The sequence below is a fragment of the Strongylocentrotus purpuratus genome, unplaced genomic scaffold (genome assembly GCF_000002235.5).
Source record: "Strongylocentrotus purpuratus isolate Spur 01 unplaced genomic scaffold, Spur_5.0 spur5_scaffold_3, whole genome shotgun sequence".
Lineage (NCBI taxonomy): Eukaryota > Metazoa > Echinodermata > Echinoidea > Camarodonta > Strongylocentrotidae > Strongylocentrotus > Strongylocentrotus purpuratus.
In genome coordinates, this window is record NW_022145609.1 from 22,951,390 (window position 1) to 22,979,288 (window position 27,899).

At 38.8% G+C, this 27,899-nt stretch overlaps 1 protein-coding gene across 2 annotated transcripts; it reads right to left on the bottom strand.

Moving 5' to 3' along the window:
* Window positions 1-27,864, bottom strand: LOC115928886. 2 transcript variants are annotated; one of them, XM_030996928.1, is made up of 4 exons: window positions 27,708-27,864; window positions 5,641-5,722; window positions 3,000-3,155; window positions 1-569 (listed from the first exon to the last, which is right to left on the bottom strand). In XM_030996928.1, the coding sequence occupies exons 1-4, from the start codon at window positions 27,729-27,731 to the stop codon at window positions 277-279; spliced, it is 555 nt and encodes a 184-aa protein (XP_030852788.1). In that variant the 5' UTR covers window positions 27,732-27,864; the 3' UTR covers window positions 1-276. The 2 variants fall into 2 exon arrangements, with proteins under 2 accessions (XP_030852788.1, XP_030852789.1); XM_030996929.1 differs by lacking the exon at window positions 27,708-27,864 and adding an exon at window positions 9,114-9,260.
* Window positions 27,865-27,899: the final 35 nt, after the last annotated feature.

The following is a 27,899-nucleotide window of genomic DNA, read 5'->3' on the forward strand; positions in this document are numbered from 1 at the left end:
AGAATCCAAAATTCTGCCGCACGGCTTGTTACGAGATCTCGTTTAAGTGAACATAATTATCTACCCTATTCTGAAAAAAACTACACTGGTTACTTGTCCGCGCTAGAATTGAGTTCAAGAACCTTGTTTTAACCTTTAAGTGCCTGAAATGATTAACTCCTTCTTATTTAACGGAATTACTTAACCTCTTTGTTTAAAACAGAACCCTCAGATCTTCCCAAAAGTCTCTCCTCACCATTCCACAAATAAATTCTAAATTCTACGGGTCTCGCTCTTTTATCCCACAGGTGTACACATGTGGAGTATTTCGATGTACTTGTCTGTATCCGGACATGGATCTGTGCCTAAGACTACTGGGCCTGTATGAAACTGACATTTTAACTGAGATTCACACCGGTCCTTGACGTTAAACAGGGCTTCCTCCGATGAACAGTCGAAATCGCTGTCGTTTGATGGAGGACAAGTGAGCGTAGCTTGACGGCGATATGTAACTCCGACGATAGTTATTTCTTCGCCAGGTTGACACTCAATCGCAATAGGTCCATTATTTTCACATGCAAGTGATACAACTACATAGGTGCATGCAGCGATAGAGGGAGAGAGAAAGAGAGAGAGAGAGAGGGGGGTAAAAAAAAAGTATAAAATAATTTACATGTTTATGAATTGAAACACAATTAAAATTTTGTTATTCTACACCTCTTTGATTCTGAGTTTTTAATTTACTGTTGGGCAAATTGCCATGATGACTTGCTAGAAAAAAAAGGTTTTTCTTTCTTCTTCTTCTTCTTATTTTTTCAAGGTGAAAATATCCCTTGTAATAAATATTGTAAAAGGTCATAATTTTAAACTTTAAGCATGATGGCAAAATAATCATTATTAGCAAAATTGCAGTCACTATTCTTTCAGTCTTGAATGTTATGTTAATGTCTTATTCACCCCATTTGTTGTGTATAAAAATGAGGGCTTTAATATTGACTCATAGACAGAAAAACACTTAGTCTTTTATTTGAAATTTTGTACCTACTTTCATGAACCCATCTTGCTGCAGCTGATAGTTTTAAGATTAGTTTCTTTGATGGCAAGTATAGGTAAATAAAAGGTGGCTTGGCGTAATTACTATACATGTATATTGGTGTGTGTTATAAGATACAGATATCTGAAGCGTGATACGCTTACGCGCCATTCCTTGTTTTCTTCAGTATAACTCGCTGCTTATCTAGCTACTCTTTTGGATTTAGTATCGAGTCCTCTTCTATGCTTAATAAAAATTATAATTAATTAATGATACGTATTTGTAAAGCTTAGATCATCCTCTTTCATTTGATGCAACTCATATGATCCATATTTTACGCATGAGTGATTAAAAGCAATTTAAATAGAGGGTACCAAAAAGTCATTTGGCGGGCGGTGTTTAAATTTCACAGAGAAAATCACATTCTAAAAATTTTATTTTCTGCCCTTTCATATGCCGCCTAAATCAGGAAAAATGAGCCAGGAATAACAAAGTTGTTGCTGCATGGCTGATCGTCAAACCGGAGTTAAGTCTTTCGTCAACTCTGTTTGTTGCTACGACAGGCAGCCAGTGAAAACGAATTCGATTAATCAAATTATGGAAATGCAAGCATTACTTTACCCCCCCCCCCCCCTCTCCTCTGGGAACGGAGGGACCGCATTCATGTACCCAAAATCTCCGGTAAAGGGGGTAAGTTCACGCAACAAAGTCCGGCTCGTCATACACAAAGAAATCGGCCCGTATTGACTTTACTCACCGGACTTTAAGGGGGTGCTTTCAAAGGCTCATTTTTCCTGATTGAGGTGTCATAATTATGAAAGGGCAAAATATGAACTTTCTAGAAATGTGATTTTTCTCTGTGAAATTCAAATACCGCCCGCCAAATGACTTTTTGGTTTCCTCTCTTCAAATCGCTTTCAATCGCTAATGCGTGAAATATACATCATACGAGTTGCATCAAAGTAATGAAAGAGGAAGAGGATCTAAGCTTTACAAATATTTGTCATTTATTATTTATAATTGTGATTAAAGGTACTATGTCCCTTTTGCAGCCAACCTCAAATTCTGAAGAACTTTGCAGGAATTATTAATAAGACATGTATGTCCTATCTGTGAAATTTAAACGTTAGCAGTATCCTCATATTCAAATTATGGAAGGAAACCTGTTTACTTGCTAGACTTCACTGTCAGACATATTGAGTGACTGACTGGCTTTTTTTCTTTTTTGGTAATAACATACATGAAAAGAGTTGTAAAGGGTACATGAGCATTTGTCTACATCCATAACCCAATTTTTGTGATGGCCAAGATTAAACTGATTGAATCTTTGCGCAGCATAAAACGTATGACCATTCGGTACAATTATTGTCTGAAAATCAAGACTATTACTTTTGGGCTCTATAGCCCTAAAGTCGATTTGACAACTAATAGTCGTTATTTTCCTACTTGAAGACATTTTTAAGCCCCACCTTTTTTTAGGGAAGTTCTAAATTAGTATTATCTTTCAAATGCAGTTGGAATTTAACTTTTTCATTTTTTTGGCCTGCAAATGGGACATAGTACCTTTAAGCTATGATAAAACATAGATAATTCTCGGTTTCATTTTTTTCTGGGACGCACTGTATGACGCACTGTTGGCACTGTTGGCATTAAAAAATAATGTACAAATGTCGAAAACCGATTGAATATGTTAAGTATTGGCTGAGATATGACCATCTGAATAGATTTATGTCCTATGGGAACTCAGTGTTATAGTGCTCTGGTTCCTAATGTACCACTGAGTTCCCAAAGGACATCTATTTATTCAGATGGTCATATCGCAGCCGATACTATATATATTCAATTGGTTTCCGACATTCGTACATTATTTTGGATGCTCTTTCGGAAAATGAAGAAAAAAATTGAGAAATTCTAAAAATAGATTTTTGACGACGTCACACTGACTTCACCACTCTATAACTCCTTGTGTGCAACGGCCATTACTTACATGGTTCATCAGACGAGTCAGACGTCTCAGACGACTCAGACGACTCAGACGACTCAGACGAGCTTGAAGAAGAACGCTTGTTATGCTCAAGGACAGCCTTTCTTGCTTGACGTTCAGTGAACTCGTCGTCGTCATAAACCAGTCCCCGGTCCCCGGCTAAAGTTTTAATTAGAAAACAACACGTATAAGTATGTTTTTTCCTAAAAGTATTCATAAGTAATAACGTGAGACGCTTATTGTTTGCTATCATGTGTTTGTTATCCATGTAACATGGATGTAGGGGAGACTGGGGACAATAATATTGTAACATTTTTTTCTTCTTCAAAGTCTGACATATCAACTTTTTAAAAGTTTAATACTTACTTAAAGGCATATGAAATGAAAGATGCATATCTTGGCTTGAATTATGAATAGGTTTGGGTTAAGTAAAACAGGTTTAATATTTGATCATTTCAAACCCGGAAGTCAAGTGTTGCAATTGCTCCCACAACACGGGGCAATTGTAACACACCCATGGGGCAGTTGTAACCACATTCAATAGACCAGTTTGTAGTTAGCACATGTCGTCAGAGGACCCCAAATATCCACAGATCTTTTAAACATAGATAAATCCCACTTTGTGCCTTTCTGAATAATGCACAGCTAAAGACATGGAGGTGATTCTTTGTTTGCCCTCTTAAAATGATTACTTCCACCTGTGCTCAATAGAATGTATCACAGGTGCATGCATTAATAATGATTACATAACTTTCGTGAGCAGGTGTCCAGTATTAGTCTCGGTGGGTTTAAAATTGTGTACAAGTGACCTTTATCTGCGCATGCGCAGATTGTATCTATGAACTGGGGGGGGGGGGGTGTTTCAAAAAGATCCTAAGTAGGACATAACTCTAAGTTGGACTTTAAAATTATGGACAGCCATTGGAGTCTTAAAATGAAATATATTCAAAAGCAGAAATTCAAGTATTTTAGACTTTTTATGAATTCCACATCCAGAACATGAAATCTCCTTGATGATAGAAAATATGAATGATTTGAATAAACAATTAATGCCTTTCAAAATAACTTTTACAAAACATTTTCAAAGATGCTAATGGCTTTCCATAATTTTTAAGTCCAACTTAGGAACTATATGTGAAACACCCCCCTGGTCTATTGTACCAACACATCATATTCCAGGATTTTTTAATTTTAATTTTTACTTTGTTTGATTATTTTATAGAACCCCAGTAAAGTAATTTTAATAAAAACTGTGACAAATGCTTGACTCATTTAGATTACGGTATATTTTGTCCAGTTATATGGGGACAATAATAGTTATTACGTTGTTACAGTTGCCCCCCCCCCCCCCCCCCCGAGGAGGGCGGCCATATTTTGTTGTATCTTAGCATTAGTATTCGTCGTTGAAACTGCCGCCAAATACAGGCCTAAAAACTTATTTTTTGACCATATGAAAATGACAGTGAAAGCTCAAGCAAATATTTGTCGAGACAAAAAATTAGGTTATTCAAGATTTTACTTCCGGGTTAAAAAAAAACGATGTTTGGGGTGTAAAAAGTTCATCGATGTGTTGACCTCCCTTCCCCCAGGACAGCATGTGGGGCAATGGAATGCGCATGTTCTCTGCAGAGCGTTTGTATATAGCGCGTTTATACTAGTATAGGGAGGGAGCCTCTGTTACATTTGCCCCGTGTTACAATAATGTCCCCAGTCTCCCCTACCCAATGTATAAATAATTATTTACATGATCCGAATGTTCCATTTGTATGAATATGAATACACCGTACATAAAACATGCTTACTATAACAGGGTTGCATAGCATTTTTTTTTATTGACACCCCCCCCCCTCTCTCTCTCTCTCTCCCTCTTTCTCTCTCTCTCTCTCTCTCTCTCTCTACTTATAGAGAAGGGGTGGGATGAGGTGGGTGGAGATTTGACAACTTGAAGAAAAAAAGATTCCCAGTATTAGTAATTAGCCGGCAAATTTGATCAGAAATTCTCCTTCCAAACCGATCTAGCGACATGCAGACATTTAGACCAATATCATGAGAAAAACTGCTACCTTCATCTTTGCACGAACGAAGCAAAACAATTTTTTTTTTCAAAGGCTTCAAAATTGTAATAATCTAGACAAATACAAAACACGTGCTCAGTCTGTAATCATAATTCATTTACGCACCATTTCTTGCATTTCATTATAAAGATCGCGCGACCCCCCCCCCCCCCCCCCCCCCCCCCCCCCCACAATACCCGAAAATACATCCGTCGAGAGAGAGAGAGAGAGAGAGGAAAGGACCGTCTCCGGTTTAGCGTTGAGGGTGCATTATTTTCTCATCTGATTGGGCGCGCGACACGGAAACAGTCCAGGCAGTTGACTAAATAAACAAGTGAAATTTTCATGGTAATTTTGTTTCTGAAAACGAGGCAAAACCGTAACATATATATATATATCATATTATAAGTGCCTTCGTCACTTCGGGATGCAGAGCTTAGGAACCCTATATATGCTAAGAAATAATGTACCTAATTGACATAATTTGTGACAGGGGATACATACGGACTAGTTTATTTAAAAATAATCTTTGAATCGGAGTGAACTTCCTGACAGTAAACAAAATGGACTAATTAGACAAATTTACTTACCGTTTCTACCATGCACCATCATTTGGCCCATCATAAGGCACGTTAAAGCCAGAAACACGACCGTAAACCTGAAAAGCGCCATCTGGGATTATGTGCATGGAGGTAAAAATAATATACAGTACATTCAAATTGATGGTCTATTTATTCTTGTCTACAAATGTGAAATTATGCCATTCACCAGCAAAAATAGGCAATACAGAAAATCAAGACAGAAAGATATAGTTACAATAGAAACACATACACAATTATATACATGCGAACAACCAAATCATTATCATCTGTTCACATAATAAAAGAGGTCTAACTTATCACAAAGACTTTTGAAAAATCACCCTAAGACAATATCAATAGCCTTGTTCGTCAGCTTTTGATATGTGCGGACTATCAATCGCTTCAAATCCAGACTTAAGAACTGGTGGAAAGAAGCACCAGATAACAATGATGACAACCCCAACCAAAGGAAACCATGGATAGGAACATGATGAACATCAGTCTAAAGACTGAATAATCCTGGATCAAGTGAGTTACAAGTGAGTTATTACAGTGATGAATTTCATAATCGGAGCTTGATTTTATATGTAATATTTAATACAGTTATCTAAAGTCTTTGCACATATATTATGCACATATTGCAATAGAAATCCTTATTTTTCAGCAAGGACTACAGCAAGAGATTTTTGAAAATGTGAGTGAATTCGGATGAACACTTAGAAATTTAGCCATTTTTACAGAAATTTTGTAGGCCTATTTTCTAGAAATGTCACCTTGAAGTTTTTCATGATCATGTAACCCGGTAGCGTGTAATTACAAACCATCTTTCTTATCCGCATATTGAGTTGCCCCTACACAAACAAAGTTAGCTAAAATTAGAGTTTTCCTCAATTTCACCAGCAAACAGTACATTCTAGTGGAAGATATGTATTGTAATGTGATGAATTTAATCAATTTGAGAACGTACAACGAATTGGAGAATATTATTGTGCCCAGTACAGTCGACCAATCCGCCAATTAGAGATTTAGTGATATCAGCTTTCGAACATTCACAATTTTTCCAACTTGTCCAACGCACGTTGCATTACACTTTTTCAAGAAGTTTTCCGTCCTACAGAGGAACGACCATATTTGAAGTTCGAATTTTATTTGTTCCCCATTTACATAAATGAATATGATGGACAAAGAAAGAGGACAAAATATACAGTTCCTCAGGTAGACAAAGGAACATCCCTTCACTGCTATTATGTAAAGTGGTGAATGTGCATGTGACACCTGTTCTACCACTTTACATAATAGCAGTGAAGGGATGTTCCTTTCTCTACCTGAGGAACTGTATATTTTGTCCTCTTTTTTTGTCCGTCATATTCATAGTGATACTAACTGAACAGTAACAAAACCGTACCTAACTGAAATAAAATATAATGTATGGTCCAGAAGCAAGGTGTTTCGAGGACAATGTAAACAAAATATATTTGGACGGGAGAGTTAAAGTTGAACTTCAAAGAAAATCACAAATATGTCAACTAATGTATGACTAGAAACTGGTAAGCTAACAGATGGCCATCGTACAAGTTTTAGGTCAACTACATATCGGGTGATTTATAAAAATACAAATACAACCACCGGCATAGCAGCTGGGATATACGAGAGATTCGCCGGAAAAATAAAGATGTTTTAATGACGTCACTATATGGACCAATACTGCCCAAGCAGACGACATCCCATAGAGAATGAACATAATTGCAAAGCTTTTATTTGTCAAATTATAATGAGTTTAGTGTATATAAATGTGATGGCATGTCAAACCATTCAAAAGGGGATATGACCCGATTCCGATAACTAAAATCTTTTGCTTGTAAATACACAGGATAGGGGTTAATTAACAGTCAAAGAAACCAGACTTTCGAATTGAAAACCCCCGGAACGATGTTGAGGACGGCATTTGTTCCCTCTTGAAACGCCGAACATACCGCGGTGTGTCCAGCTGAATATTCAATGGCGTCTTATTTGTTTACAAGCGACAAATTCCTTTATTTTTGTATCGCTGCATTTGTCATCAAAATAAAACCATGTGCGGGGTTAAGAGTGAGGCAATAGATTATACATTTAGCCTGACGGTAGTGGAGTAAGAGAAAGAACTCAAGAAAAGATGAAAACACAGGCACTGAAAATGTGTGAGATGTCATGGGACATCGTCTGCTTGTGCAAGTCATGTCCATACTGTGATCTCACGCAATGATCTCAGCAGCGTTTGGGGAGCTCTTCAGGTGCTATGACGGGGCTGTATTTAAGCGTTTTATAATTTATAATAATCATTATTTCGAATGTTTCCAAGCATTGAATTTTGATAACCTTGTCGAATCAACGTTTCAACTTTGCAATAATGAAATTAAGTTAGTTTTTAAAATCAATAAACATCAACTTTAAGAATCAAGTACAAGGAAATAATGTGCGTTATGTTCTAAGTGATATTTAGCACTATTTCATAGAGCCTATATGAGGAAAGCTACCCTCAGAATTTCCCGGACAAATATCCTTAGACAACTACCCCAAGGACAGCTGCCCCTAGGACAATTATTCCCGGACAACTACTCCATCGTAAGAGTAATGTCACCAAAATTGCTTTTGACTGAGATACTTTTCCTATAAGAAGATATTCCGAGGTAACTGTCCTCGGTGAAAAGTTGTCTTAGGGATCATTGATCGGGAGAAACTGTCAAGGATCGCAATCAATGAAGTATTTCAGAATCGTAATTTTAAAAACTTGTGAGAAATACGATAATGAATTGCCGCAGTCAGTGACCAGAAGATAAATGCTGAGTGAATGACCGAGTTGGAAGTTATTTCCTTTTTGTTATTCTCGTTTTGAAAAAATACGCGATGAGTAAAAACAAAAATTATAAACAATTATTTAAAAAAAAGTTTAAAAAAAGAGGCGTGGTACTGCTTTATTCAGATCACAACCTCGCTGAAAATGATGTGAAACACAACTAGAGTTATATTTTGTACACTTTCCACTAATTCTAAAATAGGCCTACGACTGTCGAGGTGCTTTCCAATTTGGTTTGCTTTCAGTAGAAACGTAAGCTCGCATGTGGTAAACAAATAGTTTTCACACTCTTAATTCATGCGACTCTATAATACATTTGACTTGAAATTGAACAAAAGATGTGTTTCCTCTATTCAATAGTCTCCTGTACTGATTACTCGTTTGCTACTTGGGATATTGAAAAGAAGGGATATGTCCCCATCACAAAAATAAGAGGAAGAATAATTGCCACTTGATCAATGAAGAACGGCAACGTAATTTTTACATTTAAAAAAAGAAGATGTATATATATATCATATGCAATATTCCAGATTTTTGTTCACCCTCAATAAGACTTAATCTCATTTTTAACCTTTTGCCTCACTAATAATTATGTCGCAAAAAGAAGAAGTGCGCTTCACATGAAGAAAGCAATACAATATAACGTTACCTTGCTCTTTTGAAAAGTCAGATGGATGAAAACCTCTGAAAAGTGTGACAGCAGGCTGGGGGAAATCCGAAGAGAATCGAAGATGAGGAGGATAGACCAGCAAAGATTCGACGAATGGTGAGATGCTCATGCCGGCAACCCCTTAAATAAGCATTAATGAGAAATATGCCCCGCCCCCCTCTCCCCTGAAACCACAAAGTGCGCATAACCTTCGCCTATGTTAATAGCCATAAACCATATTCGAAATTAAAAAAAAAAAATTTGGGGGGGGGGGGCGTCATATTTGTTTGCATATTCTGACAGCGTGAAGCATTATTTCTTCATCACAATCTTTAGCATCGCTGGATTTCGTGTGCAAAGTTGTTTTTCATGGTCATAGCTTGTCACTTTGGAAACATTGAATTTTGAAACAAAAAATAAACAAAGGTAGTAATTTAGCTAATACCTTTTTTTACTTGAAGGAAAGTCGCTATTGTAGCATATTATCTAACCATCAGTAAACTGTAATTGCGTCAGTTTCAGTGCCAGAAGGATGTTGATGAAATGTTAAATGCACGCTATCCGTTTAACGCCCCCTCTGTCTCAATGCCGACCGTCATTGTATTCTATAGAAGGCCACTAGTCAACCAAAAGGTATTAACAAAAAACAAGCCTTGTTAAATGATAGCTTTCATATCGATTTCATGGCGGACGGATTCTTGATTACTTATCATTGAAGGAATAATTTAATACTCCATTAATTTATTTGTATACCTTCTTATCGATTTATGTATTTAGTCATTTCTCTATTCAATTGTTTGTTCATTTTGTTTAGTTAAAGATAAATATGTGAGTGCTTGTTACTTTACCAAGACTCGGTCAAATTTATTATGATTTTGTTGACTCCAGAACCTTGCAGTGCACACCAATACTTACATGCTACATGATCAACTGTTTCTGATCCTTTCCACACCTTTTCTTTCACAATGCAATCGCATTACCAGTACTAAAGTTTATCTTTAATACTCATTTCCCGTTTTCTATTTATATTTGTAGGCATTTGTCCATAAACATTGACTACTTTGTATGAATGGAACGAAGAAAGAATCACTCGAAACTACTTTAAAATTGACAGATTCTGTATTACTTATTAATTATGTAATTGACACATTAACTTACGTATGTATTTATTTATCTATTTAGTTATTCAATTATCCACTCTTATGTTTGTTTAATTTTTCATTTTGTCTTACATATTCATTTCTAAAGCTATTTATTTATTCTTTCATTTATTTGTGTATAAATAAGTAATGGATTGAATACAAAGGCATCTGTGCAGAAATGTTCATTTTTTAAACTACTTTATACTATCAATGTAATTTATAAAGGATTACTCGAACTGGTACTCGATATAAATCTCTATCTGAAAAATCTTTTCACACTCTGACCTTGGGTATTATATTTGTTTGGTGATGATTGTTTTATTTGACTGCTAAGAAAGCATGTATATGCTTGTAAGTAAACAACCAGGGGGATTTAGTAATGAGGATTTATGCCTTACCATAAAGCACGAACGTATTGACTTGGTTAAGAAAGCATGTATATGCTTGTAAGTAAACAACCAGGGGGATTTAGTAATGAGGATTTATGCCTTACCATAAAGCACGAACGTATTGACTTGGTTAAGAAAGCATGTATATGCTTGTAAGTAAACAACCAGGGGGATTTAGTAATGAGGATTTATGCCTTACCATAAAGCACGAACGTATTGACTTGGTTAAGAAAGCATGTATATGCTTGTAAGTAAACAACCAGGGGGATTTAGTAATGAGGATTTATGCCTTACCATAAAGCACGAACGTATTGACTTGGTTAAGAAAGCATGTATATGCTTGTAAGTAAACAACCAGGGGGATTTAGTAATGAGGATTTATGCCTTACCATAAAGCACGAACGTATTGACTTGGTTAAGAAAGCATGTATATGCTTGTAAGTAAACAACCAGGGGGATTTAGTAATGAGGATTTATGCCTTACCATAAAGCACGAACGTATTGACTTGGTTAAGAAAGCATGTATATGCTTGTAAGTAAACAACCAGGGGGATTTAGTAATGAGGATTTATGCCTTACCATAAAGCACGAACGTATTGACTTGGTTAAGAAAGCATGTATATGCTTGTAAGTAAACAACCAGGGGGATTTAGTAATGAGGATTTATGCCTTACCATAAAGCACGAACGTATTGACTTGGTTAAGAAAGCATGTATATGCTTGTAAGTAAACAACCAGGGGGATTTAGTAATGAGGATTTATGCCTTACCATAAAGCACGAACATATTGACTTGGTTTCGAATAATACCGGGCCCTCCCGGATACGAGACCACTGCTCTACCACTGAGCCATCGCGCCTAGTAGACGTCTTTATATTATTGTGTCGTTTTAATGAGAAAATGCAACTTCCAATCCAAGGGTCCAACAATCTGAACTGATCAATATCTATAGCCGTATCAGGACATTTACCCCCTGGGCAATCACCCCCTGGAAAATTACCACCCAGAAAACTACCCCCCCCCCCCAGGACAATTACCCCCCAGAAAATTACCACCCGGAGAATTACCCCCCGAGGACAATTACCCCCCAAAGAGAATTACCCCCTGGAAAATTACCCCCGAGGACAATTACCCCCGAGGACAATTACCCCCGAGGACAACTACCCCCCGAGGACAACTACCCCCGAGGACAATTACCCCCGAGGACAATTACCCCCCGAGAAAAACTACCCCCGAGGACATACCCTGAGGACAATTACCCCCGAGGACAATTTCCCCCAAGTACAACTACCCCCTCCTCCGAGGACAACTATCCCCAAAGACAACTACCCCCAATGACAATCACCCCCAATGACAATCACCCCCGAGGAATTTGTAAGACATTGACAAATGTTGCGAGCTTCTCTCCAAATCGCTCTTTACAGAAAATTTCATAAACTTTCAATTTCTATGTTATTTGTGAAGTTCATTTTAGTGTTTTCAAATTATTTACTTCGATATGGGGGGGGGGGCTGGGAGTTGCCTAATTCCCCCGAAGTTTTGCTACCGAGTAAAGAACAGAAATTACATTTTTTGAAGAAATTCAACAATACATTGCGCGCAGACGAATACGCCTTACAGCCTCTCTCACCGACAATGGCAAAACAAAGAAATTAGGATGTACTATTTCATTTATGTATCCTCTGTAACTTTTTTAATAAGCTGCTCGTGTATTTGTCTTTGTATAATGGGCCCTCGTCGATGATCCGAAATTAAGGTTTTCTTCACGTTATCTATATATTTCTGTTATCTATATGTTTATGTTGTCATGCGGGAGAATGATATGGGCAGGTCGAGGGTTCGAATCACGACACCGGCACTAATATCCTTTGGCAAGATATTAACCTGCACTTGCTACCCTCCACCCAGGTGTTAAATGGGTACCCGGTAGTATGCGACCGTCATTGTTGGTCACAACGGTGTCGATTTTTATCCGTGGTTGGGGGGGGGGGGGAGGGGATGATAGGTGCCAAGATATTTTCGGCAATGGATCAAAGCAACCGAGAGGTAGAAGCGTGTGGCAGGTTGCACCACTTCCCTTACAAGTTATTAATTTGTTCAAGTCACTCTCAATAAAAATAACATTTCTGAGAATATGGGACCCATTTGGGCTCGCAACTTGGGTTATTATCCTCTCAAGCGCGTAGCAAGGATTTTATTTTAGGGGGGCGGTGGTGAGCACGCGAAGCGCGCTCCCTATAGGGGGTAGCTGCAGGAAGGGGGTTTCCCCGTCCCACGCGAAGCGCGGAAGCTTTGATGTTTCATTAAATTATTGGAGAAAGAAGACGTTTGTTGTACCGTTCTCGACTCTTAATCCTTGTTTGAATGAAGTTCCCCTTCCTCCGCGCGTAGCGCGGAAGCTCTGACATTTCATTAAATTGATAAAGGAAGACGACGATTCGTTGTACCATTCTCGACTCTTAATCCTTGTCTGAATTCAGTTCACCCCAGGGCCCGGGGAACGATTTTTTTTTTTTAGAGATAAATGAGGTAAAAGTAATTATAGGTGTAGAGGTTAATACACAGAGAAATTTCAAGTCCATTAAATTGAAAGAGTGTACAAGCTGGCTAAGTTAATGAGAGTACATACATTTTGCACAATAGAAATTTTAGTTATTTTGTGGAAAATTGTTGGACACCAGTGGTAGATCTAGGAGGGGGTGGGGGGGGGGGGCCTGAGCGAATTAACGGCCGGCACGATTTTCAATTTGCGGGAGCAAAAAAAAAAAAATGAGTGCTCACTACCCCCCCCCCCCCCCCCCCCCAACCCCTCCCCCACTTTGCGAATTATCGGCCGGCTGTTTCGCCGCTAAATATTTTCTCACGAATTGGGCCCCCTCCCCTGCCGCCGGCTGGATCCGCCCCTGGGCCTGGTACTTCTCCAGTAGTACTTGCAAAAATTCTTTCGAGTGTATAAACTGTGTTGTTCTCAGAGGCGTCGATCGCTATACCTTTTTCAGTAGGGGGGGGGGGGTGGAGGCTACCGATTACCAACAAAACGAGCCACCAATTACAGACAAGTATATTAATTCCAATGCCCTAATGTCTACAAATTTAACACTATTAACCCGGGGCCAGAAACTAAGTTATTTTTCAGTTTTTCCGTCACCCGCGCATAGCGCGGAAGCTTTGACACTTCATTTAATTATTAGAGAAAGAAGACGATTCGTTGTACTGTTTTCTGCTCTTAATCCTTGTCTGAATTCAGTCTCTCCCCTCTCGCGCGAAGGCCCCTAAGAAATCCTGGATCCGCGCCTGGTGTAGAGCTTCTCAAGCGTTGGGACCCCCAACGTTCGATGGTAAAACTTGACTCAAATTGTATCATAATGTGAAAGAGGATCTAATTTAAGACATATTTCTGCGAGGGTTTTCAAAACAAATGCGTTTAAAGTCGAATATTGATGAAAGAACACAAAAAATTTCTGCGTACAACAGAAAACCCAAATGATTGCTCTGCTTCTAATGAAGCTAACTTAATATCAGGGTGGACTTCCCTCCCTGTATTCAATAATGAGCAGAAAAGGGTAATCTATTCCTTTTTCTATTAGACCATTTTTCTTCAACATGTCTCAGCAACATCTTTGTTATATTCTCTCAGCAAAATAAACCAACATTTCAAATATATACAGGGCGTCTATAGGGTTTTTTGTTAACAAAACTTTTAAAGTTTACGCAAAACGTGGCTTGGATATAAAGCTAAAATCTGACCGAACGTTGCCTGCCCCCAGATATCGATTTGCACAATCATGGATTGTATGTACTAATTCCAATTATGTTCTCACTCCGATGGATTGATTATACTCCTTAGCATATAAAACAAGCAACAATAAACACACCGTTTGGAATAGTAGAGTTGTAAGCAGGTAACCTTAGGTTCTTGGTTAGTGCACGACAATCAAACCTTTCTGATTATCATGATAATTAAAACACCATATGGAATTGAATCGTAAACAGGTAACCTTAGGTTCTTGATTAGTGCACGGCAATCAAATCTTTCTGATTATCATGATAATTAAAACACGATATGGAATAGAATCGTAAACAGGTAACCTGAGTTTCTTGATTATGTGCATAACGATACAAACTTCATGATTAAAATATTACTACAAACACCTATTTTACAATCTTTTTATGTGCTCTTCAAAAAAAAAAGATTAGAGATAAATGAGGTAAAAGTAATTATAGTTGTACAGGTTAATGCACAGAGAAATTTCAAGTCCATTAAATTGAAAGAGTGTATAAGCAGGCTAAGTTAATGAGAGTACATACATTTTGCACGATAAAAATTTTAGTTATTCTGTGGAAAATTGTTGGACACCAGTGGTGGATCCAGGAGGGGGGGGGGCCTGAGCGAATTATCGGCCGGCACGATTTTCAATTTGCGGGAGCAAAAAAAAAAAAAAAACTAGTGCTCACTACCCCCCCCCCCCTACCCCCTCCCCAACTTTGCGAATTATCGGCCGGCTGTTTCGCCGCTAAATATTTTCACACGAATTGGGCCCCCTCCCCTGCCGCCGGCTGGATCCGCCCCTGGGCCTGGTACTTCACCAGTAGTCTTGCAAAAATTCTTTCGAGTATATAAACTGTGTTGTTATCAGAGGCGTTGATCGCTATACCTTTTTCAGTAGGGGGGGGGGGGGTGGAGGCCACCGATTACCGACAAAACGAGCCACCAATTACCGACAAGTATATCAATTCCAATGCCCCAATGTCTACAAATGTAACACTATTAACCCGGGGCCAGGAACTAAGTTATTTTTCAGTTTTTCCATCACCCGCGCATAGCGCGGAAGCTTTGACACTTCATTTAATTATTAGAGAAAGAAGACGATTCGTTGTACTGTTTTCGGCTATTAATCCTTGTCTGAATTCAGTCTCTCCCCTCCCGCGCGAAGGCCCCCCTAAGAAATCCTGGATCCGCGCCTGGTGTAGAGCTTCTCAAGCGTTGGGAGCCCCAAAGTTTGATGGTAAAACTTGACTCAAATTGTATCATAATGTGAAAGAGGATCTAATTTAAGACATATTTCTGCGAGGGTTTTCAAAACAAATGCGTTTAAAGTCGAATATTGATGAAAGAATACAAAAAATTTCTGCGTACAACAGAAAACCCAAATTATTGTTCTGCTTCTAATAAAGCTAACTTAATATCAGGGTGGACTTCCCTCCCTGTATTCAATAATGAGCAGAAAAGTGTAATCTATTCCTTTTTCCATTAGACCATTTTTCTTCAACATGTCTCAGCAACATTTTTTTTTATATTCTCTCAGCAAAATAAACCAAAATTTCAAATATATACAGGGCGTCTATAGGTTTTTTTTTGTTAACAAAACTTTAAAAAGTTACGCAAAACGTTGTTTGAATATAAAGCTAAAATCTGACCGAACGTTGCCTGCCCCCAGATATCGATTTGCACAATCATGGATTGTATGTACTAATTCCAATTATGTTTTCACTCCGATGGATTGATTATACTCCTTAGCATATAAAACAAGCTACAATAATCACATCGTTTGGAATAGTGGAATTGTAAGCAGGTAACCTTAGGTTCTTGATTAGTGCACGACAATCAAACCTTTCTAATTATCATGATAATTAAAACACCATATGGAATAGAATCGTAAACAGGTAACCTCAGGTTGTTGATTATAAAATTGTGCATGACAATCAAACCTTTCTGATTATCATGATAATTAAAACACCATATGGAATTGAATCGTAAACAGGTAACCTTAGTTTCTTGATTATGTGCATAACGATACAAACTTCATGATTAAAATATTACTACAAACACCTATTTTACAATCTTTTTAGGTGCTCTTCAAAAAAAAAAGATTAGAGATAAATGAGGTAAAAGTAATTATAGTTGTACAGGTTAATGCACAGAGAAATTTCAAGTCCATTAAATTGAAAGAGTGTATAAGCAGGCTAAGTTAATGAGAGTACATACATTTTGCACGATAGAAATTTTAGTTATTTTGTGGAAAATTGTTGGACACCAGTGGTGGATCCAGGAGGGGGGGGGGGGGGGCCTGAGCGAATTATCGGCCGGCACGATTTTCAATTTGCGGGAGCAAAAAAAAACAACAACTGGTGCTCACTACCCCCCCCCCCCCCCAACCCCCTCCCCAACTTTGCGAATTATCGGCCGGCTGTTTCGCCGCTAAATATTTTCACACGAATTGGACCCCCTCCCCTGCCGCCGGCTGGATCCGCCCCTGGGCCTGGTACTTCACCAGTAGTCTTGCAAAAATTCTTTCGAGTATATAAACTGTGTTGTTATCAGAGGCGTTGATTGCTATACCTTTTTCAGTAGGGGGGGGGGGGGGGTGGAGGCCACCGATTACCGACAAAACGAGCCACCAATTACCGACAAGTATATCAATTCCAATGCCCCAATGTCTACAAATGTAACACTATTAACCCGGGGCCAGGAACTAAGTTATTTTTCAGTTTTTCCATCACCCGCGCATAGCGCGGAAGCTTTGACACTTCATTTAATTATTAGAGAAAGAAGACGATTCGTTGTACTGTTTTCGGCTATTAATCCTTGTCTGAATTCAGTCTCTCCCCTCCCGCGCGAAGGCCCCCCTAAGAAATCCTGGATCCGCGCCTGGTGTAGAGCTTCTCAAGCGTTGGGAGCCCCAAAATTTGATGGTAAAACTTGACTCAAATTGTATCATAATGTGAAAGAGGATCTAATTTAAGACATATTTCTGCGAGGGTTTTCAAAACAAATGCGTTTAAAGTCGAATATTGATGAAAGAATACAAAAAATTTCTGCGTACAACAGAAAACCCAAATTATTGTTCTGCTTCTAATAAAGCTAACTTAATATCAGGGTGGACTTCCCTCCCTGTATTCAATAATGAGCAGAAAAGTGTAATATATTCCTTTTTCCATTAGACCATTTTTCTTCAAAATGTCTCAGCAACATTTTTTTTATATTCTCTCAGCAAAATAAACCAACATTTCAAATATATACAGGGCGTCTATAGGTTTTTTTTTGTTAACAAAACTTTAAAAAGTTACGCAAAACGTTGTTTGAATATAAAGCTAAAATCTGACCGAACGTTGCCTGCCCCCAGATATCGATTTGCACAATCATGGATTGTATGTACTAATTCCAATTATGTTTTCACTCTGATGGATTGATTATACTCCTTAGCATATAAAACAAGCTACAATAAACACACCGTTTGGAATAGTAGAATTGTAAGCAGGTAACCTTAGGTTCTTGATTAGTGCACGACAATCAAACCTTTCTAATTACCATGATAATTAAAACACCATATGGAATAGAATCGTAAACAGGTAACCTCAGGTTGTTGATTATAAAATTGTGCATGACAATCAAACCTTTCTGATTATCATAATAATTAAAACACCATATGGAATTGAATCGTAAACAGGTAACCTTAGGTTCTTGGTTAGTGCACGACAATCAAACCTTTCTGATTATCATGATAATTAAAACACCATATGGAATTGAATCGTAAACAGGTAACCTTAGGTTCTTGATTAGTGCACGGCAATCAAATCTTTCTGATTATCATGATAATTAAAACACGATATGGAATAGAATCGTAAACAGGTAACCTGAGTTTCTTGATTATGTGCATAACGATACAAACTTCATGATTAAAATATTACTACAAACACCTATTTTACAATCTTTTTATGTGCTCTTCAAAAAAAAAAGATTAGAGATAAATGAGGTAAAAGTAATTATAGTTGTAGAGGTTAATGCACAGAGAAATTTCAAGTCCATTGAATTGAAAGAGTGTATAAGCAGGCTAAGTTAATGAGAGTACATACATTTTGCACGATAGAAATTTTAGTTATTTTGTGGAAAATTGTTGGACACCAGTGGTGGATCCAGGAGGGGGGGGGGCCTGAGCGAATTATCGGCCGGCACGATTTTCAATTTGCGGGAGCAAAAAACAACAACAACTGGTGCTCACTACCCCCCCCCCCCCAACCCCCTCCCCAACTTTGCGAATTATCGGCCGGCTGTTTCGCCGCTAAATATTTTCACACGAATTGGGCCCCCTCCCCTGCCGCCGGCTGGATCCGCCCCTGGGCCTGGTACTTCACCAGTAGTCTTGCAAAAATTCTTTCGAGTATATAAACTGTGTTGTTATCAGAGGCGTTGATTGCTATACCTTTTTCAGTAGGGGGGGGGGGGTGGAGGCCACCGATTACCGACAAAACGAGCCACCAATTACCGACAAGTATATCAATTCCAATGCCCCAATGTCTACAAATGTAACACTATTAACCCGGGGCCAGGAACTAAGTTATTTTTCAGTTTTTCCATCACCCGCGCATAGCGCGGAAGCTTTGACACTTCATTTAATTATTAGAGAAAGAAGACGATTCGTTGTACTGTTTTCGGCTATTAATCCTTGTCTGAATTCAGTCTCTCCCCTCCCGCGCGAAGGCCCCCCTAAGAAATCCTGGATCCGCGCCTGGTGTAGAGCTTCTCAAGCGTTGGGAGCCCCAAAATTTGATGGTAAAACTTGACTCAAATTGTATCATAATGTGAAAGAGGATCTAATTTAAGACATATTTCTGCGAGGGTTTTCAAAACAAATGCGTTTAAAGTCGAATATTGATGAAAGAATACAAAAAATTTCTGCGTACAACAGAAAACCCAAATGATTGCTCTGCTTCTAATGAAGCTAACTTAATATCAGGGTGAACTTCCCTCCCTGTATTCAATAATGAGCAGAAAAGTGTAATCTATTCCTTTTTCTATTAGACCATTTTTCTTCAACAAGTCTCAGCAACATTTTTTTTATATTCTCTCAGCAAAATAAACCAACATTTCAAATATATACAGGTCGTCTATAGGGTTTTTTTTTTGTTAACAAAACTTTAAAAGGTTACGCAAAACGTGGTTTGAATATAAAGCTAAAATCTGACCGAACGTTGCCTGCCCCCAGATATCGATTTGCACAATCATGGATTGTATGTACTAATTCCAATTATGTTTTCACTCCGATGGATTGATTATACTCCTAAGCATATAAAACAAGCTACAATGAACACACCGTTTTGAATAGTAGAATTGTAAGCAGGTAACCTTAGATTCTTGGTTAGTGCACGACAATCAAACCTTCCTGATTATCATAATAATTAAAACACCATATGGAATAGAATCGTAAACGAGTAACCTCAGGTTGTTGATTATAAAATTGTGTATGACAATCAAATCTTTCTGATTATCATGATAATTAAAACACGATATGGAATAGAATCGTAAACAGGTAACCTTAGTTTCTTGATTATGTGCATGACGATACAAACTTCATGATTAAAATATTACTACAAACACCTATTTTACAATCTTTTTATGTGCTCTTCAAAAAAAAAGATTAGAGACAAATGAGGTAAAAGTAATTATAGTTGTAGAGGTAAATGCACAGAGAAATTTCAAGTCCATTGAATTGAAAGAGTGTATAAGCAGGCTAAGTTAATGAGAGTACATACATTTTGCAAGATAGAAATTTTAGTTATTTTGTGGAAAATTGTTGGACACCAGTGGTGGATCCAGGAGGGGGGGGGGGGGCCTGAGCGAATTATCGGCCGGCACGATTATCAATTTAAGGGAGCAAAAAAAAAAAATTAGTGCTCACTACCCCCCCCCCCCCCCCCCCCCCCCCCCCCCCCCCCCACCCCCTCCCCAACTTTGCGAATTATCGGCCGGCTGTTTCGCCGCTAAATATTTTCTCACGAATTGGGCCCCCTCCCCTGCCGCCGGCTGGATCCGCCCCTGGGCCTGGTACTTCACCAGTAGTACTTGCAAAAATTCTTTCGAGTGTATAAACTGTGTTGTTATCAGAGGCGTCGATCGCTTTACCTTTTTCAGTAGGGGAGGGGGGGGGTGTGGAGGCCACCGATTACCGACAAAACGAGCCACCAATTACCGACAAGTATATTAATTCCAATGCCCCAATGTCTATAAATTTAACACTATTAACCCGGGGCCAGAAACTAAGTTATTTTTCAGTTTTTCCATCACCCGCGCAAAGCGCGGAAGCTTTGACACTTCATTTAATTATTAGAGAAAGAAGACGATTCGTTGTACTGTTTTCTGCTCTTAATCCTTGTCTGAATTCAGTCTCTCCCCTCTCGCGCGAAGGCCCCCCTAAAAAATCCTGGATCCGCGCCTGGTGTAGAGCTTCTCAAGCGTTGGGAGCCCCAAAATTTGATGGTAAAACTTGACTCAAATTGTATCATAATGTGAAAGAGGATCTAATTTAAGACATATTTCTGCGAGGGTTTTCAAAACAAATGCGTTTAAAGTCGAATATTGATGAAAGAATACAAAAAATTTCTGCGTACAACAGAAAACCCAAATTATTGTTCTGCTTCTAATGAAGCTAACTTAATATCAGGGTGGACTTCCCTCCCTGTATTCAATAATGAGCAGAAAAGGGTAATCTATTCCTTTTTCCATTAGACCATATTTCTTCAACAAGTCTCAGCAACATTTTTTTAATATTCTCTCAGCAAAGTAAACCAACATTTCAAATATATACAGGTCGTCTATAGGGTTTTTTTTTGTTAACAAAACTTTAAAAGGTTACGCAAAACGTGGTTTGAATATAAAGCTAAAATCTGACCGAACGTTGCCTGCCCCCAGATATCGATTTGCACAATCATGGATTGGATGTACTAATTCCAATTATGTTTTCACTCCGATGGATTGATTATACTCCTAAGCATATAAAACAAGCTACAATGAACACACCGTTTGGAATCAGGGGCGTACGCAGGATTTTTTCAAGGGGGGGGGGTTTAAAATCTGGCCCAAAATATTTTGCTCCCGAAAATTTGAAAATCGCGCCGGCCGAAAAGTCGATCAGTGGGGGGGGGGGGGGGGGGTAAGCGGACACTATGAACCCCCAACCCCCCCCCCCCCCTGCGTACGCCCCTGTTTGGAATAGTAGAATTGTAAGCAGGTAACCTTAGGTTCTTGGTTAGTGCACGACAATCAAACCTTTCTGATTATCATAATAATTAAAACACCATTATGGAATTGAATCGTAAACAGGTAAACTTAGGTTCTTCATTAGTGCACGGCAATCAAATCTTTCTGATTATCATAATAATTAAAACACGATATGGAATAGAATCGTAAACAGGTAACCTTAGTTTCTTGATTATGTGCATGACGATACAAACTTCATGATTAAAATATTACTACAAACACCTATTTTACAATCTTTTTATGTGCTCTTCAAAAAAAAAGATTAGAGACAAATGAGGTAAAAGTAATTATAGTTGTAGAGGTAAATGCACAGAGAAATTTCAAGTCCATTGAATTGAAAGAGTGTATAAGCAGGCTAAGTTAATGAGAGTACATACATTTTGCAAGATAGAAATTTTAGTTATTTTGTGGAAAATTGTTGGACACCAGTGGTGGATCCAGGAGGGGGGGGGGGGGGGGGGCCTGAGCGAATTATCGGCCGGCACGATTATCAATTTAAGGGAGCAAAACAAAAAATTAGTGCTCACTACCCCCCCCCCCCCCCATCCCCCCTCCAACCCCCTCCCCAACTTTGCGAATTATCGGCCGGCTGTTTCGCCGCTAAATATTTTCTCACGAATTGGGCCCCCTCCCCTGCCGCCGGCTGGATCCGCCCCTGGGCCTGGTACTTCACCAGTAGTACTTGCAAAAATTCTTTCGAGTGTATAAACTGTGTTGTTATCAGAGGCGTCGATCGCTTTACCTTTTTCAGTAGGGGGGGGGTGGGGGGGGGGTGCGGAGGCCACCGATTACCGACAAAACGAGCCACCAATTACCGACAAGTATATTAATTCCAATGCCCCAATGTCTATAAATTTAACACTATTAACCCGGGGCCAGAAACTAAGTTATTTTTCAGTTTTTCCGTCACCCGCGCATAGCGCGGAAGCTTTGACACTTCATTTAATTATTAGAGAAAGAAGACGATTCGTTGTACTGTTTTCTGCTCTTAATCCTTGTCTGAATTCAGTCTCTCCCCTCCCGCGCGAAGGCCCCCCTAAAAAATCCTGGATCCGCGCCTGGTGTAGAGCTTCTCAAGCGTTGGGAGCCCCAAAATTTGATGGTAAAACTTGACTCAAATTGTATCATAATGTGAAAGAGGATCTAATTTAAGACATATTTCTGAGAGGGTTTTCAAAACAAATGCGTTTAAAGTCGAATATTGATGAAAGAATACAAAAAATTTCTGCGTACAACAGAGAACCCAAATTATTGTTCTGCTTCTAATGAAGCTAACTTAATATCAGGGTGGACTTCCCTCCCTGTATTCAATAATGAGCAGAAAAGGGTAATCTATTCCCATTTCCATTAGACCATTTTTCTTCAACAAGTCTCAGCAACATTTTTTAATATTCTCTCAGCAAAGTAAACCAACATTTCAAGTATATACAGGTCGTCTATAGGTTTTTTTTTTGTTAACAAAACTTTAAAAGGTTACGCAAAACGTGGTTTGAATATAAAGCTAAAATTTTACCGAACGTTGCCTGCCCCCAGATATCGATTTGCACAATCATGGATTGTATGTACTAATTCCAATTATGTTTTCACTCCGATGGATTGATTATACTCCTAAGCATATAAAACAAGCTACAATGAACACACCGTTTGGAATCAGGGGCGTACGCAGGATTTTTTCAAGGGGGGGGGGGGGTTTAAAATCTGGCCCAAAATATTTTGCTCCCGAAAATTTGAAAATCGCGCCGGCCGAAAAGTCGATCAGTGGGGGGGGGGGGGTAAGCGGACACACTGAACCCCCCCCCCCCCTGCGTACGCCCCTGTTTGGAATAGTAGAATTGTAAGCAGGTAACCTTAGGTTCTTGGTTAGTGCACGACAATCAAACCTTTCTGATTATCATAATAATTAAAACACCATTATGGAATTGAATCGTAAACAGGTAAACTTAGGTTCTTCATTAGTGCACGGCAATCAAATCTTTCTGATTATCATAATAATTAAAACACGATATGGAATAGAATCGTAAACAGGTAACCTTAGTTTCTTGATTATGTGCATAACGATACAAACTTCATGATTAAAATATTACTACAAACACCTATTTTACAATCTTTTTATGTGCTCTTCAAAAAAAAAGATTAGAGATAAATGAGGTAAAAGTAATTATAGTTGTAGAGGTTAATGCACAGAGAAATTTCAAGTCCATTGAATTGAAAGAGTGTATAAGCAGGCTAAGTTAATGAGAGTACATACATTTTGCACGATAGAAATTTTAGTTATTTTGTGGAAAATTGTTGGACACCAGTGGTGGATCCAGGAGGGGGGGGGGGGGGTCTGAGCGAATTACAATTACCTAAAACTTACATCCTTCTTGGAAATCAGCAGCCGCACTGCCGTTGTATAACTTATATGTATTAAAGAGAAATGTTTAGTATCGAGGAAGACAACGTGCTAGTATTTGAACGAATATGGGTTCATGAAGGGGGTCTTATAGGCTCGTAGCCATCTCTCAATCTATCAGATCGTCTTTTGCTATTGAATCCTGATTGTCCACGGGGGGTAGTTGTTCTCGGGGGGTAATTTTCCTCGGGGGTAGTAGTCATCGGGGGGTAATTGTCCTCGGGGGTACTCCTCGGGGAGGGGGGAATTGTCCTCGGCGGGTAATTTTCCTCGGGGGTAGTTGTCATCTCGGGGTAATTGTCCTCGGGGGTACTCCTCGGGGGGTAATTGTCCTCGGGGGTCATTGTCCTCGGGGGGTAGTTGTCCTCGGGGGTAATTCTCCGGGTGGTAATTTTCCGGGGGTATTGTCCTTGGGGGTAGTTGTCCTCGGGGGGTTATTCTCGGGGGGGGGGTAATTTTCCGGGGGGGGGGGGTAATTGTCCTTCGGGGGTAGTTTTCCGGGGCGTAAATTTCCGGGGGGGGGGGTGATTGCCCAGGGGGTAATTGTCCTAGAACCAATCAATGTAGTGAAGACAATAGAAATAAAGATGATCGACATGCAGTATAACCTCCATAAACGCATTGCACATCGCGTACTCAAAAATCGTTGGATAGTACTGGAAACTATTACACTTTTTCATTAAAAAACATGAAGACTTTTTTTTGATAGGCTCAGTAAATGAATCCCACGTGATCTCGTTTGATCAATCGTTTGATTAGGATCTACGAGTATATTGTTCTATTATCTAAAATACACAGGCAAACTGGGAACTTGGAGGTCATTACTTTTGTACTTGTGGCGTCGAGAGGTTGATTTAAGCACACATCAAATTGTGATAAATATGTACTTGTTCTTACCACATTATCCCGCACAAGGACATCTAATTAAAACAATTATTAATACAAAATCACAAAAGAATCATCTTAACTATTGTTCATTTTAACCAATGGTTTTTACCGCAAACCTCTGCAAACAGAGAATTCCGACTAACTGACAAAATAATTCAATTCATGTAAATTCTATATTTACAAGTCTAATTTTGTGTCATTATTTTAAAGAAAAAATGTTGTACAACAGTGTATTTTCTGTCTCGTCTTTTAAACCATCTCTTTTCAAGGCTGGGAAAAGTACACATTGAACAATCGTGGTTATATTGTTTTGTGATTGGCCTCTTCAGGTGGATTTGTCAAACCAATTTGATGTTATTCACATTCTGGTGTATTAGAAAAAAACATATATTTGTTAATTTAAATATTAACAGAGACATACTCAGTAACTGATAAATACTACACGAAATACTACCACTGCAACAAGCTCCATACGGAATCCTTATGTAACAATTTCATTATCACGTCATCATTGCATCATAATCATCATCACCATCATCATCATTATAATAAATTGTCGATGTTTTTTTTTAAATGAAGGCAGTTTAATAAAGATGATCGACATGCAGTATAACCTCCATAAACGCATTGCACATTGCGTACTAAAAAATCGTTGGATAGTACTGGAAACTTTTACACTTTTTCATTAAAAAAAACATGAAGACTTTTTTTTTGAATAGGCTCAGTAAATGAATCCCACGTGACCTCGTTTGATCAATCGTTTGATTAGGATCTACGAGTATATTGTTGTATTATCTAAAATACATAGGCAAACTGGGAACTTGGAGGTCATTACTTTGTACTTGTGGCGTCTTTGCAATGGCATAGTGTTATAAAACTAATCGGAAATGCAGCTAAAATCTGACATTGTTAAAAGTACAGAAATTCATGGCACGAATGTAAATTGATAGTCACATTGTAGTGACATCACAAGAATGATAAGAATGAATGAATCATTACGTACCTAATCAAACGTTAAATGTCTGATACCAATATAATCACGTATATTTCAGGAGTCAATAATCTAATTCAGTGTAGTTTGTGTTTCCCATGATGGTATAGGCCTACCAAGAATCTAAATTGAGGGTTCACGAGACCGACCGTCCTCCAAACTGGCAAATCGGTCTCGTAGACTAGGCTACCCCCTATAGTTGTCTGGGGGTAGTTGTCCTAGATGATGGTTGTCGTAGGGGGTAGTTGTCTGGGGGTAGTTGTCTGGGTGGTAGTTTTCCGGGGGTAGTTTTCCGTGGGTAGTTGTCCTAGGGGGTAGTTGTCCTAGGGGGTAGTTTACTGGGGGTAGTTTTCCGTGGATAGTTGTCGAAGGGGGTAGTTGTCCTAGTGTGTAGTTCACTTGGGGGGTAGTTGTCCTAGGGGGTAGTTTACTGGGGGTAGTTGTCCGGGGGTAGTTGGCCCACGGGGTATTCGTCCTTGAGGGTGGTTGCCCTAAGGGGTAGTTGTCCTAGGGGGTAGTTGTCCTAGGGGTAGTTGTCGTAGGGGGTAGTTGACTGGGGGTGGTTATCCGGGGGCGGATGTCCAGGGGTAGGTGTCCTAGAACAATCATTAACACGTTCTAATCTTAATGACAAATACATTCATTGCTTACAAAAGTTACAGTCATTAATAAACATATGAGCAATTATACATAATTATATAAGGCTGTTACGTCTCTCAGAAAATACGCACATTACATCTCTAACAGATTTCATTTATTCAGGACAAATTGTACTCTTTGTTTGTTTATGACAATGTTACGTCCTATGGACCAATTTCTTTGTATTGTACATTTCAAAGATTGAAAGTAGCTGCATGTCACCACTTTTACTTCTAGCTGTAAATTGTTTTTTAAAGGTACTATGTCCCATTTTCGGGCCAAAACATGAAAAGGTTAAATTCCCACGGCATTTGAAAGACAATACTAATTTAGAACTTCCCTTAAAACAAAAGGGCTTGGACGTGGCTTTTAGTGGGAAAATAACGAACATTAGTTGTCGCATCGACTTTAGTGATTGCAATCACCTAAGTAATAGTCTGATTTTCAGACCCTTTTACCGAATGGTCGTACGTTTTGTGCTGCACAAATATTCAATCAGTTTAATTTTGGCCAATTTTACAAGTAGTGGTTCATTGATGTAGACAAATGCTCACGTACCTGTTACAGCTCATTTTATGTATACATGTTATCACCAAAGACAAAAATATGTCAGGCAGTCATTCAATGGTGTCCGACAGTGAACCTTAGAAGGTAAACAAGTTTTCTTGCCTAATTTGAATATAAGGACACTGCTAGGACATAATGACATATTCATAGTTCCTGCAAAGTTCTACAGAATTTGATGTTGGTTGCAAAAGGGACATAGTACACTCTAAAAAATCAAGTGCTAATTTTAGCACCTCAAGATTTGGAGGCAGCACCTGTAAGGGCACGCATAGGGACTGCCCAAATTGTGCTAAAGTAGCACTTGTACACGTGCCATAATTCAACACCAGTCCAAGTGCTACTTCAAACACTGAGTGTAAGCCTTTTTACACTTCTGGTGCTATTAGACGCATGCAGCTCGCAAAAACCACACTTCTAGTGCATTAAATAACCCCTTTTAGAGCCCCCAAAACGGCACTACTAGTGCTAACACTTTTGCACCCAATATAGTGCTAAAGAACACACACGAACAGCATGCACAAAATCACACCTGTAGTGCTGAAAACTCACCCTTCTGTTAAACAGCCCTAACATTATTTTCAGCCTACTTTAAGCACCTAAAACATACCCCTCGAGACGCCACATGTCACACTCATGGTAACGAATGGGAAGTTTTTACTGTTACATTGAGATTGCACATTTCTATGTCAATTACATGCAGTGGTAGTTGCTGCCATGTAGAATGTTGGAAATGGTATCATC

Coding starts and splice junctions, on each gene's coding strand:
- LOC115928886 (XM_030996928.1), bottom strand. CDS start 27,731: ATGTTAGGGCTGTTTAACAGAAGG. Junction 5,723..27,707: donor TAGGGCTGTTTAACAGAAGG/GTGAGTTTTCAG, acceptor ACATAATCCCAG/ATGGCGCTTTTCAGGTTTAC. Junction 570..2,999: donor TGACTCGTCTGATGAACCAT/GTAAGTAATGGC, acceptor GCACCTATGTAG/TTGTATCACTTGCATGTGAA.